At 40.6% G+C, this 15,604-nt stretch overlaps 1 protein-coding gene across 6 annotated transcripts in view; it reads left to right on the top strand.

Annotated features, from left to right (window-relative positions):
- LOC136864651 (lymphocyte antigen 75) overlaps positions 1-15,604 on the top strand; it is a 350,542-nt gene that overhangs the window by 19,854 nt on the left and 315,084 nt on the right. For 5 of the 6 annotated variants that reach the window (XM_067141927.2, XM_068226378.1, XM_067141930.2 and 2 more), the window contains exon 2: positions 3,611-3,808. The exons of the other annotated variant lie outside the window; for it this stretch is intronic. In XM_067141927.2, the coding sequence (XP_066998028.2) occupies positions 3,611-3,808 (198 nt within the window). The remainder of the gene's footprint in view (positions 1-3,610; positions 3,809-15,604) is intronic. 6 annotated transcript variants of the gene reach the window in all.

Here is a 15,604-nt window from a genome sequence, read left to right as displayed (position 1 = left end):
CTTTAATCGCCTGTATTCTTTTCTGACCTCATTTTTTTGCATTCTTGTACCTTCGTAGTTCGTCAGTCATATCTAGTATCTTCTGAGTTATTTATTGATTCTTAGTTCACCTTTCCTTTCTTCCTAACCTTTCTTTAGCTGACCTACTGGCCTCATTCTTCACGACTGTCCATTTTTTATTGTGTTTCCTTCAGCCTTTTCATTTGGTCCTTCCGCAACAAGTTCCTTTAAAAATCACTCACAGTCTTTTCTTCCAGTTTGTCTAAATCCCACCTCCTTGGATTCCTTCCTTTCTTCAGCTTCTTCAGCTTCAGATGGTATTTATGATCAACAAATTTTGGTTACAGTCCACGCCAGCTCCTGGGAAAGTCTTGCAATCCAACACCTGGTTTGTGAATCCCTGCCTAACAATCTATTTGATACCTTCCAGTGTCTCAACGTCTCGTCCACGTACACAGCCGTCGTTTGTGATGTTTGAACCTAGTTTTGGTAAGGACTAAATTATGATCGGTTCAGAACTCAACCAGCCGAATGGTTTGTCTATAATTCCTTTTACGCATTATATTAAATCTTCTATCTCTTCATACATGCTTTCAATGTCTTCATCATTCGCTGAACTAAGAGGCATATGATGATGATGATGCTTGTTGCTTTAAGGGGCCTAACATCGAAGGTCATCGGCCCCTAAAGAGGCATATGGACCTGCACTATGATGGTGGGCATTGGCTTGGTGTCTATCCTGACAACAAATTCCTCACTCTGCTGATCGTAGTAGCTTACCCGCTGCCCTATTTACTTACTCACTATTAAACCAACTCCTGATTTTCTCCTGTTTGATTTTATGTTGATTATTCTGTAGTCGCCTGACCAAAAATCCTACTATTCCTGTCAACGTACTTCACTTGTACCAACTACATCTAACTTTAGTTTATCCATTCCCTTCACAGATTCTTTTTTTTGCTAGGGGCTTTACGTCGCACCGACACAGATAGGTCTTTTGGCGACGATGGGATAGGAAAGGCCTAGGAGTTTGAAGGAAGCGGCTGTGGCCTTAATTAAGGTACAGCCCCAGCATTTGCCTGATGTGAAAATGGGAAACCACGGAAAACCATTTTCAGGGCTGCCGATAGTGGGATTCGAACCTACTATCTCCCGGATGCAAGCTCACAGCCACGCGCCCTTAACCGCACGGCCAATTCGCCCGGTCCGGAATATTTTACCAGAGAAGAGTCCATCATCAGTACATCATTCATACGGAGAGGGCTGATTGTCCTCGAGAGTCAATTACGGCTATAGTTTCCCGTTGCTTTTAGCCGTGTAGGAGTCTCAACAAAGCTAAGCCATGTTAAGTATTATTACAAGGCCATATCCGGCAATCATCTAGACTGCCGCACTTGCAACTTCTGAATTTCTGCTACCCCCCTTTCGATGAACCATTCATTATTCTGGTCTCTCGACAAATATCCATTCGATATGGTTGCACCTACAGCTCGGCTATCTGCTTCACTGGGACGCAGAACCATCCCCACCGCGGCAAGTTCACGTGGTTCGCAGGAGAGGTTATGCTAGGTATGAGATTTTAAATACCGTTACAGTTACTTAATAATTCTTTTGCCACGGACATTAGGCAGTAACTGCTTTTCAAGGAAGTTTCGTCTACGTCACCGTCAAATACCACTTCAGAATGTATTAAGAATCTTTGCAAGATGATGGCTATTTCAATCACTCCCTTGAAGAAACCAAATGCTATCAGCTTCAAATCCGCTTTAGAGAAATTAATGTTTACCCAATACAGAGAGAACTGACTCTGAGAAGATACATATTCAGCTGCCATCAGATGATTTTATATTATATAAAAAAAGAAATGTATAATCTTATGTTAATTATTTTGTCAGCGACACTGAGTTTCTATAAACGTCTTTTACATCTCACTAACAGCAATGTCAGTTAATCGACGCATAACAATCGCATTTTGAAATATTGGGCTGAAAATGGGCCGTTAATCGGCCTGCCTTCAACTCGGTTCCTTTCGAATAAATCCTCTACTGCCTACGCTGCCTTGGCTAAACAGCCCCCTTTATATGAACATTTCATGAATAAAATCATTTTATTGACATTAGAAAATTCTTAGTCTTGACTCATCTTCCTTTTGTCAGGATAGAACATCAGGAGTTTGTAGAAAGTCGCCCACATTAGAGGGTGCTTTACCCAAATTGTCTGCGCTCTGTCGGCTTCAAGAAAGTGTATCTCATAAAACAAAATTTAATTACTTATTAATTTGATTCATATAAGGACAGGGTTTTATCAGAAGGTTTCAACGGACTTATTTATTATTATTATTATTATTATTATTATTATTATTATTATTACTAACAAATACATCGCTAATGGAAAATATCCCGGTGACAATGGTCGCTTAGAGTACCGGTAGTGTAATAATAAAATAAACATAATAACCCAACAGCAACAACAACAACAACAACAAACAACAATGTACAACAAATAATTCCATGGAAAGAAAATATTACAAGAAGTACTACTAGTTTAACATTTTAAATCCAACATCATAATACACAAATATACACCCAACTTAAGTATTTCCAGTGCTTACAACTACGGTTCACAAAACTATAGGTTGAGCTGACTACTGGATTAACACTATAGGTGATATTAAAGTAAAGTTAAAATATAATTACCCAACAACTTCAACAACAAGGGTACAAAAATCAATTACATGGAAATAAGATATTACAAGAAATACTGCTAGTTTATCATGCTAAATCCAGCATCATCATATACAATTTCATACACAATTTAATTATTTCCAGTACTTACACTACGGCTTATAATACTATATGTTGAGCTTACTACTAACTTAACATTGCAAGTTATAATAAAGTAAAGTCAAAACATAATTACCCAACAACAACAACAACAACAACTAGAGAACCTACAACAAGCAATTCCATGGAAAGAATGTATTCACTTAGACCCAATTGATAATAGTGATGCATTATACCAAGAATTCCTAGAGTGGATGACTTTCCAAATCCCAGGAAAGATGAGATGAAATCTCGTAATGGTAGAGCACTAAATTTAAAGAAAATAGCTTAGCAAATACTGTATATTCCCTTCCAGTATGTAACGCTCATGTGGAGAGTACTTTTCACAAATGAAAAATATTTGGACTGATGGGAGAAATAGGATGAGACCTGAACTCATAAAAGCAGAATTAGGCCTACTAGTAAAAATAAACTTCAATACGTCACGCAAAATGTTTCAATTAGATATAAGGAAGTTCTAAACAAGAGTAAAGGTAGAGTATGTACTCATTCAAATAGTAATACAATACTAGGCATCGTTAACATTGCCAATATTTTAAATGTGTTGTTAAGTCATTTATAATTTTTTGGCTGATGGTGTATTTTTGTAACGTTAAAAAGGTTGAGTCCTATTTCATTGTTGGTTATTATTTTTGATCACATTTTAAAGAGTCTGAAGTTGAAGAGAATATTTTAGTATATTTTTAATGCATGTCCTGAATTTTAGTTTTATTAAGTTGGCAAACATAACAAATTCTCTTATTTTCGGGAATGTCTGCCATTTCCAGAACCTGACATTTCAAGAAGTCCTTACGTGGAGGTGTTCAAAGATGTAGCCCATAACTTGGAATATGAATTCCATACCCAAGCAGCTACATGGTCACAGGCGAGAATAATATGCGAGAGAAATGGTTCTACGTTAGCCGAGCTTACAACACTTCCGTTGGCTATGTACGTTAGTGAAGCCTTGGTAGAATCCGTACTCGGTAAGTGAGATCATTGCACTCTTTTTAACAAATTTTAGTCTGCAGAAAATCAAACGTGAACTAACTATGCTTAATATCTGGACACTGTTGTTCTTTGAGACAACTTTGAACCGTTTAGTTAGATATTAGATATTTTATCATTCAATGTGCCGTAATACTGGCACACTGAAAACGTGATGAATCAATGTGCCATGCTGCCTCCACAAGAGGTGAGACAATTCCCCAAAATTATTTACACTCCTTCCTTTTTCTTTACAAGTTGCTTTACGTCGCACCGACACATTTAGGTCTTATGGCGACGATGGGATAGGACAGAGCTAGGAGTTGGAAGGAAGCGACCGTGGCCTTAATTAAGGTACAGCCCCAGCAAGCATTTGCCTGGTGTAAAAATGGGAAACCACGGAGAACCATCTTCAGGGCTCCCGACAGTGTGGTTCGAACCCACTATCTCCCTAATGCAAGGTCACAACTGCACGCCTCTAACCGCATGGCCGAATTGCTCGGTCCCACTTTGATTTTTTTATTCCTTTCCTTTTCTTTCGCTTGAATAGTCTGAGATCTGAATTATTTTATTCTATATTCGAAAATTGTATCAGATACTTGTTTGCAAACACTTTACACGATACATGTATAAATCTTTCCATTGTATCACCAAGCGGCATATTCTATATTTTGACTCTCTCTAGGTGAAATTCTTACTCTGTAAGTGTTTATATTTTGTACAATTGTTGTTTGCTATATGTTGATAATTAAAGCTTAGGAGCATACTGATAAAGCTTTAAAACATGTCGTACGTTGCTTTATCAGTTTGCTTATTCACTTTGATTTTTGAATTCTTAATTAAATACTGAGAAATGGAAAGCAAACTACGAAGAAGTAGATTTGCCTCTTTAAGAAGAAACCAAAAGCCGATTATCTAAGGTGCTGATGAGATACCAGGATTATCCACATCAATGTCATTTAGACTGGCCGCGACATTACACAAATGAGAGTGGCAATGCCTCATAACGCACCAATTAGTTGCAAAAGTGTTGATGATCATTTCTTAAATATCCACGCTTATCTCACATTTAAATCCTTCCCATGTTGTTGTGGTACACGACTTGATAAACCAAACAAACATAAGAAGTGTATGTAGGCCTATTAGGGGGTTCCCAATTATGCTGTTTGAACTGAATCTCACAAGCTACAACTTAAGAGAGGGAGAAGGAGTGTATGTGCACCAACACCCCAAGTTTGAATAATGCATCGCTACCAAGTTCGGATCTTACTCAAATCTTAAATTTATTTCTGAAACCTGCCATATTTGATGATTTTAAAAGTTCACAACGTCAATGCGTAATTTTAAGACAAGATTTTACACCCTCATTAGGCTGTAATTATTTAACCATGTAGTAGTGACGTAGTTAGTGGCTACTGAAAATTCCACGATGCCAGATGTTAGCCCCTCCATGGTTACTCTAGACAGAGGGTATCTCCATGCTGAGAAAAGTCTCCGGTTCGAGCATTAATTATCTAAGGAACGGGTTTTATTCCGCAACGTACATTAGGAATCAAGGACTACACTGTCACAGTTTATTATCCCGGGAACAGGGATGCTTCCAAACTGGGTTGGGACAATGGTAGTGACTGTCATTTGTTTTGGCTCAGCTTACGTAAGGCCTGGTCCATTCTACCCACAGAGACTTCTTTTCCGATGTTCAGACGTGTCGGACGTTTTGAGTGTCGTGGGAGTTTCCACTTTGTTTCATGTGATATAAATAAACTTTGGACGCAGTGGATATCTTAAATACTTAAAGAATTAGTGAAATATGTTCAAGTGAGAATTGTGTGGGAGTGACTGAGATCTGACGAAATTCTAAGACGGCTGGAGATGTTATTTTTCACATTAATGAAGGATTAGTTGTCACGATCGTTAGATTGGAGTAGACTCGAGGAGGATCGAACTAGCAGAGACGTTTAACAGTGTTCATTCAGACGTGAACCCAGCACGCATCGAATAAACCATTCGATATTAACGTCATGAGTAAAACGGGACCGTTGGGTTAGGACTAAGTGTAGGAGTGCCGGGTAACTAATCAATATTCGAAGAGGGAAACACGGGAAAACCGAACTGTGAACCACGTCAATACAATCAGTGCAGAACGGTAGCTCTCATATGGCTGTGGCGGTGGAGAATTGCAAGAGACGACCTAACATTTTGTGTGTTACAACAGTCCTCATCATGGGAGATCTGAAACCCCTCTAGGGACACCAGGGCCTTGACGTCGGAGTGGGGGCTTGTTTGCTCGTTGATCACGAGGGCTGTGCCAGTTCAGGATTATCAACTACTAACAAGGTGTACGGAGTTCCCCGAGTTGCCTGAGAGGTGTCTGTGCTCTTATTCCTTCATTCCTATGTCTTTCTCTTCTATTCTAACCACCTTTATTTTTAATTTCTCTGGCTGTCCAACTAGCCTCTCTGCCTCTGGTAGAATATTTGTTCTCTGAATGAGTACGTGTGTGTGAAGGTTACCGTCAGGCGCGGCTCCGTAATACGATCTGCAGAGCTGCAGAACCATCACAATGAAAGATATACAGTAATATATAGCGATTAGCGATCCCATCCTTCATGTTGATTGTTTATCGAGCCAAAGATCGATACCCATACAGTTGCTGCTGATCTCGCAACCCTGTTTAGAACTGTGAACGACAGAACCGACAGAACATTAGGCGAGCACACTTAACTACAGCTTTCTTCCGATAGGTTGCTAAGGGTCGCCCATAAGGTTCTGTATGAACTGCACGCCTTGCAGTACGTCTGACGTATTCCCGTGACCATAGAGTTAGTAGATAATACACTAGACAGCGCCACCGTCCGTGAGAGAATCTCTGCAGCTAGCGAGCATGTTATAATCTCAGCTGTTCGGGAAAAGCTCACTCCAGTGTATTCCTCAGTGTAAATAAAGAACTTATAAAACTGTGTGGATAGTGACATGGTTTAAAATTCTTACATGTCAACATCCTCAAATACTACAGTATAGTTGTGATGCTTCTGTTCAGTAGAAAGAAAGCCCAAATAGCTTAAATACAGGATCAATGCGTGATAAAAGAGGATGGTTGTGATTAAGTAACACAAAATCAGTTTACTGTCCATGTTAAGTCTTCAAACAACGTGCCTTATGATTGGGGGTATGTATATTTTTTTGTCTTTGGCGTAAATGACCAGGACTTCAGCAAAATTCTATCCAACGACCGAAAACATTCTCTCGTACGAAGCGAATGAGCGAGTTCTTAGGCCTACAAGTATGTACAGTAATCATGACTATGTTTCTCCGTAATGGTAGTGAATTCTTCCGAGTTAGGTAGTCATGAAAATGAAAACAGATACGCTAGTACCATTAGATGATGTCCCCCCTCCATTAAGAAAGCCGGCTGCCAAAGATGTATGCAGGTCTCGGAACCTTTGTAAGTATGAATGAGTCGATAGGTCAACATTTTTTTTTCGATAAGCGGAAGAGGGGCTTTATTTTTTGTAACTTTTTAATTGTTTTTTGTACAAGTCAGTTATTTATATTGTCGATGTCCCTCGAAATCGGGGTCTTACAAATTGATGTGAACGTCTACCTGTACTATTTAGGTACATTTTCGAGAACTTCACACTGATAGGACATGGATTAAAGCGTTTCCGCGGGGTTGGAGAAAGGATTCACATGAGCACAGCTGACATTTTCCGTGTGCAATACGAATTTAGATTTGTCTATTACACTTACTGCAATGGACTGGGCGTCACAGAGCAGAACCACCAACATTATTCAGCACGAGCCGCCACTGGTTACCGTACTTCCTCCCCCAATCACAAGTTTCGAGTCATGGCGAGATGGTGCGTGGCTAGTGAGAGAGTATTGTTGGGAGATCAGAAGAATGCACATGCCCGGTGAGGCACGGGGCGAAGGGATTTCACCAGCACAGCCAGTGACGCGATGGCTACCATAGCAACTCCGCTACTACCCAGGCGACTTTATATTGTCTTCTACTGGTAACTCTTCGCTCTTGTCAGTTGTAATCCAGCAAACTGCAAAGTGTGAGTCAATGTTTTCGTGTAGCAGATAAGAGCAGATTAGAGCCGATCTGTCTGGGCAGAACAGGAAGTTCGTGCTTGCAGGCCACATTCTTCATTCTTGCATTCTTCTCATCTCTACACAGTACAGTAGTCGAGTCGCCAGGAGACCTCCTCCAGATACCGGACGACCTCTGAAATATGCAGCCTTACGTCGGCATGTGGGACACTGCCAAAGGTTGGCTATTTATTTCCCTAGCTACTTGTGGGAACACCGGGCGAGATGGGCGTGCGGTTACCGGCGTGTGGCTGCGAGCTTGCATCCGGGAGACAGTTGGTTCGAACCCCACTGTCGGCAGCCCTGAAGATGGTTTTCCGTGATTTCCTATTTTCACACAAGGCAAAAGTCGGGGATGTACCTTAATTAAGGCCATGGCAGCTTCGTTCCTACTCCTAGGCATTTCCTATCCCTTCATCGCTATAAGACGTATCTGCTTCAGTGCGACGTAAAACAATTAGCAAAATAAACTTGTGTAAACAAAACGGAACCCGCTATTTTATCTTCTTTTTCAAAAATTGGGACCCTTCAAATAACAGTGTCTACGAAAGTCAACGAAAGGAAGATGGTGTACTCCAATAACCATAGATTATGTAAATGAAGAACGTCTACCTCGATTCTTGGTAGCTTCGGGGGTCGACAGAAAGAACTTTCTTGACAACAGTCCATGTTCCAAGAGTAACGCCGTAGAAGTTGCTGGTGAAGTCGACGAAATGAGAATGATTCGTGACAGATCTGTACTTTAATTTAATTTGTTGCTAGCTACAGGATTTTCATCCCAATTACAGCTGCATTCTTTGTGATACACAGAGAACTTGCAAATAATTATTACTTAATATTACCTAGCCTAACTTACATCTATTCTAAACTAATCCTAATGTAATCATTTTTACTGAAAAACTGAACTACTTTCTAGACATTCTACATTGCCAGAAGAACAACGTTTAACTACATAAGTAAAAGTATCACAATTAATAACAATAACACAGTATACAGTCTACAGCATTAACATTTGGAAACACACAATATATATATATGAAAGAACGATATATTGCTTATTATAACATTAACGTGAAGATAAAGACTGGCCTGTCTGGTGCTCCATTCTGACTGTGGGATAAATTACATGGCTTTTCTTGCTGTCATGAATTATTTTAAAAATATTGTTATGTTTGTACTGAAATCAAGAGCATTATTTTTCCGAGATGCATTGCTATAGATACTACATAGTCTGTAATGTGGTGAATTTTGATGGGCAGATGTTCTAGCTTTTTTATTTGAAAATGTTAAATGAAATCTTGAATTTGGACGAGGCACATGGAAATTCAGGAGGGAAAGGAACTCAGGATTATCCATTTGTGAATTTATTATTTTATTTATGAACTTTGCCGCATCTTTCTGCCTTCGATCTTCTAAACTCTCCATTTATAAAATTAACAAAAGCTCGTTGTACGAAACCGTTTGATGATATTGAGATGTTCTTTTTAAATGTAAATATTTCAAGTATTTCTTTTGCAACCTTTCAAGTTGATACATATTTATTTTGCACCTAGGGCTCCAAACCACGCTCGCATATTCCAGTTTTGGCCTGACCAAAGTGTTGTACAACTTGATACACGTTTTTATATTCTTCAATGATTTCACAATTCTTATCACAAATCCTAAAGTTCTACATGCTTCAATTACCACTTTCTGTACTGTCCCCGTTTATACCATCAATGTAATTTGCCCCAGACTAGTCAGCCGATCCCAGGCGTACTCAGTCCGAAATATGTTAAAAATGTATACACCCTGGATCTTGATATGGTACATATGACTAAATACGGACACGGTGAGGTCAATCAAGACTACAAATAAAGCATGACGTCAGTTTTGGAGGAAAATCTGTTTATTAAAAATAAACAAGATAAATATTTAAAAAAATAGCAAAGTATCAAATAATAAGATTTACATGACTCAGATTGTTTTTTCAGCTGGATAAAGTCCATCTTGAGAATCAGAATATTTTACACATTCACAAGTATGCCGACACACATAGTTAACATATCAAATCAAATAAAAATTTTAAGTTTATTAAAAATTAATTTTAACACACGGGCTTGCGTGCGCGCACCACGCTCCTGGCTTTTACTTTTTGTTAACGCTTTTAACTGTAGATTAGTACGTTCCCCATTTCTGCACACTTGACATTGCAGTGTGGTCCCTAACCATAAGAAAAGACGTGATCTAATGCGCAAAAGGGATGGGGGTGGGGAACTAACTAAACTGTACAATATATAACACGCTGAGTGATAAAACATGCTACGCACAAAATATACCTCTCGAGCCATGAACAATCTCATGAGCATAACAAGCAATGCGGATAGAAGCCACACAAACAAAAACATGTAAATGGCAATAAATACATTCAAAGAAACAAAAACATGATATCATATTTTCCAGGGTTCACCAAGGAAAGCATGCGGCATTCACGCAACTCGCATCCACTTAAAGCCTCAACGAAAATAAGAGGAAACCTAATTACACTTTAAGCAACATTTCCTATACAACACAGGTTCCTGAAAAATAATTATCTGACACAAAATCAATAAAAAAAAGACAGAGTAGGCTTTACCTTTCAACACCTATTTCAACGTTGTAACCTGGAAGAGATGACATGACACAGAATATTCCTGGGCGCGGTTATATCGTAAAAGAAAATCCGAAACAAACGTCGCGATATAAAACTCTCGTCAACTACAACAACCGCAGAGACATGGACAGAAACAATAAAATCACGAAGTATAGGCCGCTCAAATAAAACTCTCCTCGGAAGACAAACATATCACCCTCGCCAACACACGGCGGAATGACTCAAAGTGAAGATCGGCGTCTCCCAAAATAAAGCAGCAATACAAAACCATAGGGTCCAACCCTTTACACACGCTGCTCAATAGTCTACCCGAGGCAAGTCACACAAACAAGAAAATGCAGGCCTTTCAGATGAGGAACGCGTCCTCTTAGTCAAAATCACACAAATAATATATCTCATGTCCTAAAGTTGCGTAAAACTTGAGAAATATGAAGGACGTCGTCTAATATTCGCTCGCCTGAAAAGAAACAAGACCGCGCTGGTCACAAATAAAGAACTCGCGCACAAAATAAACATGAATAAAAAGGTGGCCAACTCTGTAATAAATATGATGAACTGAAACTAAGAAATTGCCACATTGACAATCGATCATGTCTGAACATCGGAAAGTTACTGAAATATCTCAATCCGAAATCGCGCGCAACTCATATTGATAATAATAATAATAATAATAATAATAATAATAATAATAATAATAATAATAATATTAAACTGATAATAATAACAATAATAAATTTTACAGAAATGTTATTCTAATATTCCGAACTCGAAATACGAAACTGCGTTCGTGGAACTCGTAAACCAATAATTAATTTACCACCTAGATATACAAAATAGTCGTGAGGATGACGCTAACAACTTCGTGGATCCACACTCCACCGTCTTACACACTCTCATTCACACATCATGCAATAAATCCCAGAAAAACACGTGACGGCATGTTTCTGTACACTTTGAGCTTCCCTTAATAATACTTTAATCTCGTCCTTCCTGACTTTAATTTGAATCCTTATTTACATTTACAACTTCGCCCCGAGACGTACACTGCGTCTCAAACATCAAAGCAAACAAATCCAAAAAATATACGAGGCTAAAATAAGAAACTGACTCGTAGAGAAATGACGCAAACGACGCAGTTAAATAAATCAGGATAAAATGTAAGGAAGCAAGCTGCGACCCCATGCAAACGGTCCACATTTATGTTACAATTTATATTTACATTAACAAGCTTCCTATCATTTACTTTAAATGGGATGTAGTCCTTCTAAACGAAGCTATATCTACAGAAATTAAATATCAAACTAACCTATCCCCTTTTGCAACATTAAACACGTTCACACTCACATAATTACATTAAAACACTGTACTCATATGTTATGTTGACTGATGGCCGCTCGTCCTCAGGGGACAGCCGACCCCATCTACCTTTTAGCCCGCCATATCGATGATAATGCTGCCTTCAGAAAAGACTTGGATCAGTTCTTTTGTCTCCATCGAGGGGTAGAAAGGTGATGCCGTGTTTTCTGTTGGTGCTTCTGCTTCAGGATGTCGTCTAAAACATCCCCTCGTTCACGATGTAGAAACTAGGTCAAGATCAACAGGCCAGTTACAAGAATACTACAGCCGGTGTAAATTCCACCGACCGTGAAACCAGTTCCCATTCGGTCGCGGAACCGCTTCTTTTATCTACTCCCGTAACTAGGTCAAATATTTCCCATATTATAAACGGCTGAACTGAAAATGGTAAAGTTTATGTCCTTGGAAAACGATTTACACAGGCAGGCTACTATGCACTTTGAAAATATTAAATGGAACTGTTCTCTCCCTTTGGTAATCGTAAGTTAAATGCCATTCTCCCAGTATTAGAAAACTTGAGTATATCAAATGTAGACTGAGCGACTTCGAACAAAATCTTACGAGTCCCCACACGATCATTCGCGTAAATAAAGACTTCTTCTTACGATGTTACCTGCACAGAATCTAGCCGAATAATACGGGTAACTAAGTGACGCGGTCATTGTTTTTATTAACTGGTCCTCGAAGACGCCGTCGAATCCTCGATTGGGCCACATCTCCCCTAGACCAATGCCTCGCCATATCGACGGTGGCTCTATCGTTTCATTGGCTCGACGCATCGCGTACGTGACGCTTACTTCAAACATTTCTTCTAAGTGACCCTAGCCTCTCGCCCGGGCATCCGAAATGTTGTCCGTAGGAATTCAATTTTTCCCTTGTTCGGCTTTGTGTGCATCATGTCGAAATTCCACCTTCCAAACCTAGATGGTGAGCAAACAAATCCGAGCTCCAAGTTCCCTGCAGAAATTGCGACATGTGCTGCTGAATGTCGATGTTTCCTGCCAGTTACTAGTACTTAATAAAAATGGAATATTCACTGTACATTCGAATAAATGACTGATTAATTAAATGAGCACTTCAATAAGGGCTCAGTACCTGAGGAGTGCCGTGGGCACTACTGAAGCTGGTAGGTTCCCCTGTGTTGAGCACACAATGATCTAACTCGTTGATCAATCGCTCAATAAGACTCCCCTTAGTGCAGGACAACGGAGAACCCAAGAGGTTGTTACGGGCGTTCACGTCTCCCAGCAAGAGGAATATAGAGGGTAAATGAGCTATCAAACCTTGGAGTTCATGCTCGTGAATATCATAATCCGGTGGAATGAACACATTGCACGTCTTTGTCATTACTGGCAACGGAGCTCGAACTGCAACTGCGTCAAGATGAGTTCACACTGAAGATGTCGGAACGGACTAGAGTACAAACACTTCCAGGCGCCGCGCCACCAAGAACTACGCGGTCCTTGGAGTAGAGATGTAACCCACTCATAGTCGTATCATGTCCAGGTCACAAACGAGAGTCCTGTAGACAGATTATATTGGTCGCACTGACGGATATCAACTGACGTAACTCACCTATGCGCAATGTATAACTATTGCAGTTCCATTGTAAAACTGCCATTGAGTGAATGAGTAGAGCAACGAAAGAAAATTTATTGTCCTTCTTTTGTCTAATTATTTGTCATTACCGTCATTGTCATAGTCACCATCCACGATGATGAGTGGTTTCGTCTCCATTAGAGATACGGCGGCTGAACGCTCCATGAATGGAGAGCTGTCAGATAGGGAACGGTGGACCTTCTTTCTGGGAGAACTACGCTCCCCAGAAAAGGGTCAAGTGGGTGTCGGGGCCTCTCGCTCTTGCCCACCGTTTCTGTATTATTTGGAGGAGAGCCGGCAAATCGTTTAGCAGTCATCTTCGGGAATGCGGCGACACCCAATCGGTTTGTGGATGGCTTCTTCTCCAACGTTTTAGGAGAGCGTTGGTGCTTCCCCTTCTAATCCTCTTTTTTCTGGGCATTGGTAGGACTGGAAGACTTTCCAGTCTACTTGGGGAAGGGTACTTCCCAGACAGCGTCAACAATGGCGCACTTGTTGGCTTTCCAGGAGGTACGGATACTTCTTCGAATCTCCAGTTCCTTTGATAACTAAAGCTTGTTCCTGGCAACTTGATTTTTTCGATACTTCAGCAGTACTTGTGACAGGTACAAAGCTCTCTGGTGTGATCCGGACTTGAGCAAACCTTTCAGTGAAGGAGACGGAGAACTCCGAATCAACCACCGATTGAAACTTTCTACGGACGTCTGGATAAGATAGCTTATCCAGACGTCCGGAGAAAGTGTACCCAAATTTATGACCGTTGTAACACCTAATTGGAGCTGGAATTTAGGCCGAAGATTCAGTCGGCACATAGCAACCTTCATCCGCTCAGACATGGTCTCGGCATCGAAGGTCAGGATGAAAGCGCCAGTGTCGGGCAGCTTATCACCGACACAGCTCTTTAACTTTTCACGTCGATTACAGCCCGACGTGCTAGGTTTCGGATATTATCATCATCGAAAGCCTTAACCAAATCCATGTGCAGGTGTTCAGGGATTGGTGCCTCTCGATGTCGGCCACTACCTTTCAGACCATTTTTGTCGTAAGTAGCCGTTTGGACTGTTTTACCGTCGATGTTTCAATAAGTATATCATGATTAATTTTGTCGAAAGCTTTCTCAAAATCCGTAAATATGGCTTCCATCTGGTCTCCGCTCTCCAGAGAGTATAGCCCACGGCACATTCTTCCGTCTGGATGTCACCTTGTGCAGCTGTTAGCTAGTTCCCCTGTTACGGTGGCAAGTACACGATGATCTCAGTGCTAGTGACCATTTCCCGATACTTATAACGCTCTTGAATCAGCCTGAAGTACTGAAGGGCTGGTTACTTCGACGGACAAATTGGCCAGAGTGTACAAAACGCACAGTGATGGCTGATGAGGTGCTGGGGTCTGTTGACGACCACGTTTCTTCAATTACAACTGGCATTCTGGCTGCTGTAGAGGAAACAATACTTTCCTCGTCCAGTATCTCTCATCGGAAACAGGTCCCATTGTCGACTGACGAAATTGCAGCGGCTGTACGTGATCACCGACGGGCTTTTAAACATTATCGTCGGAATCATACAATGGCCATCATATTGCGCTTAAGTGCCTTCGCACTAAATCCCGTTTCTTGATTCGAGTGAGTAAGAAAGCTACTTGGGAAAAATATGTGTCTTTCATGATGGCACTTACTCCGTCATGAAGAGTGTGGTTCAAACTTCACACTATTATGGGAGTCTCTCAGTCCCCGGAATCTCCATTAATTGAAATATAGTTACGAAACCGTCAGTCATTGCAGATCACATCGCGTCACATTTCGCCGATACGTCCAGCTCTGGGATATACGACCCTACAGTTCTGCCTATCAAGCACGAGGCAGAGGCTCATCTCCTGCCATTCACCTCTAGTGCTTCGCATTGCTATAATGTGCTTTTTACTTACTGTGAAATTACGGAGTGCACCCGCGCTGTGCTGGCACGCGGCTTCTGGCCCTGACAAAATACACAATCAATTGCTTAAACATTTGAATGACCTATATCTGAGAGATATTCTCACCACGTTCTACTGAATATGGAGTGAGGGTGAGTTTTCTTCTCAGTGGCGTGAGGGAATTGTAATACCAATTCCCAAA

This window comes from Anabrus simplex, chromosome 2, assembly GCF_040414725.1.
Source record: "Anabrus simplex isolate iqAnaSimp1 chromosome 2, ASM4041472v1, whole genome shotgun sequence".
In the NCBI taxonomy this organism is placed as follows: domain Eukaryota; kingdom Metazoa; phylum Arthropoda; class Insecta; order Orthoptera; family Tettigoniidae; genus Anabrus; species Anabrus simplex.
Note: the sequence above shows the minus strand (reverse complement) of the source record. Positions and strands in the feature narration are given on the sequence as shown.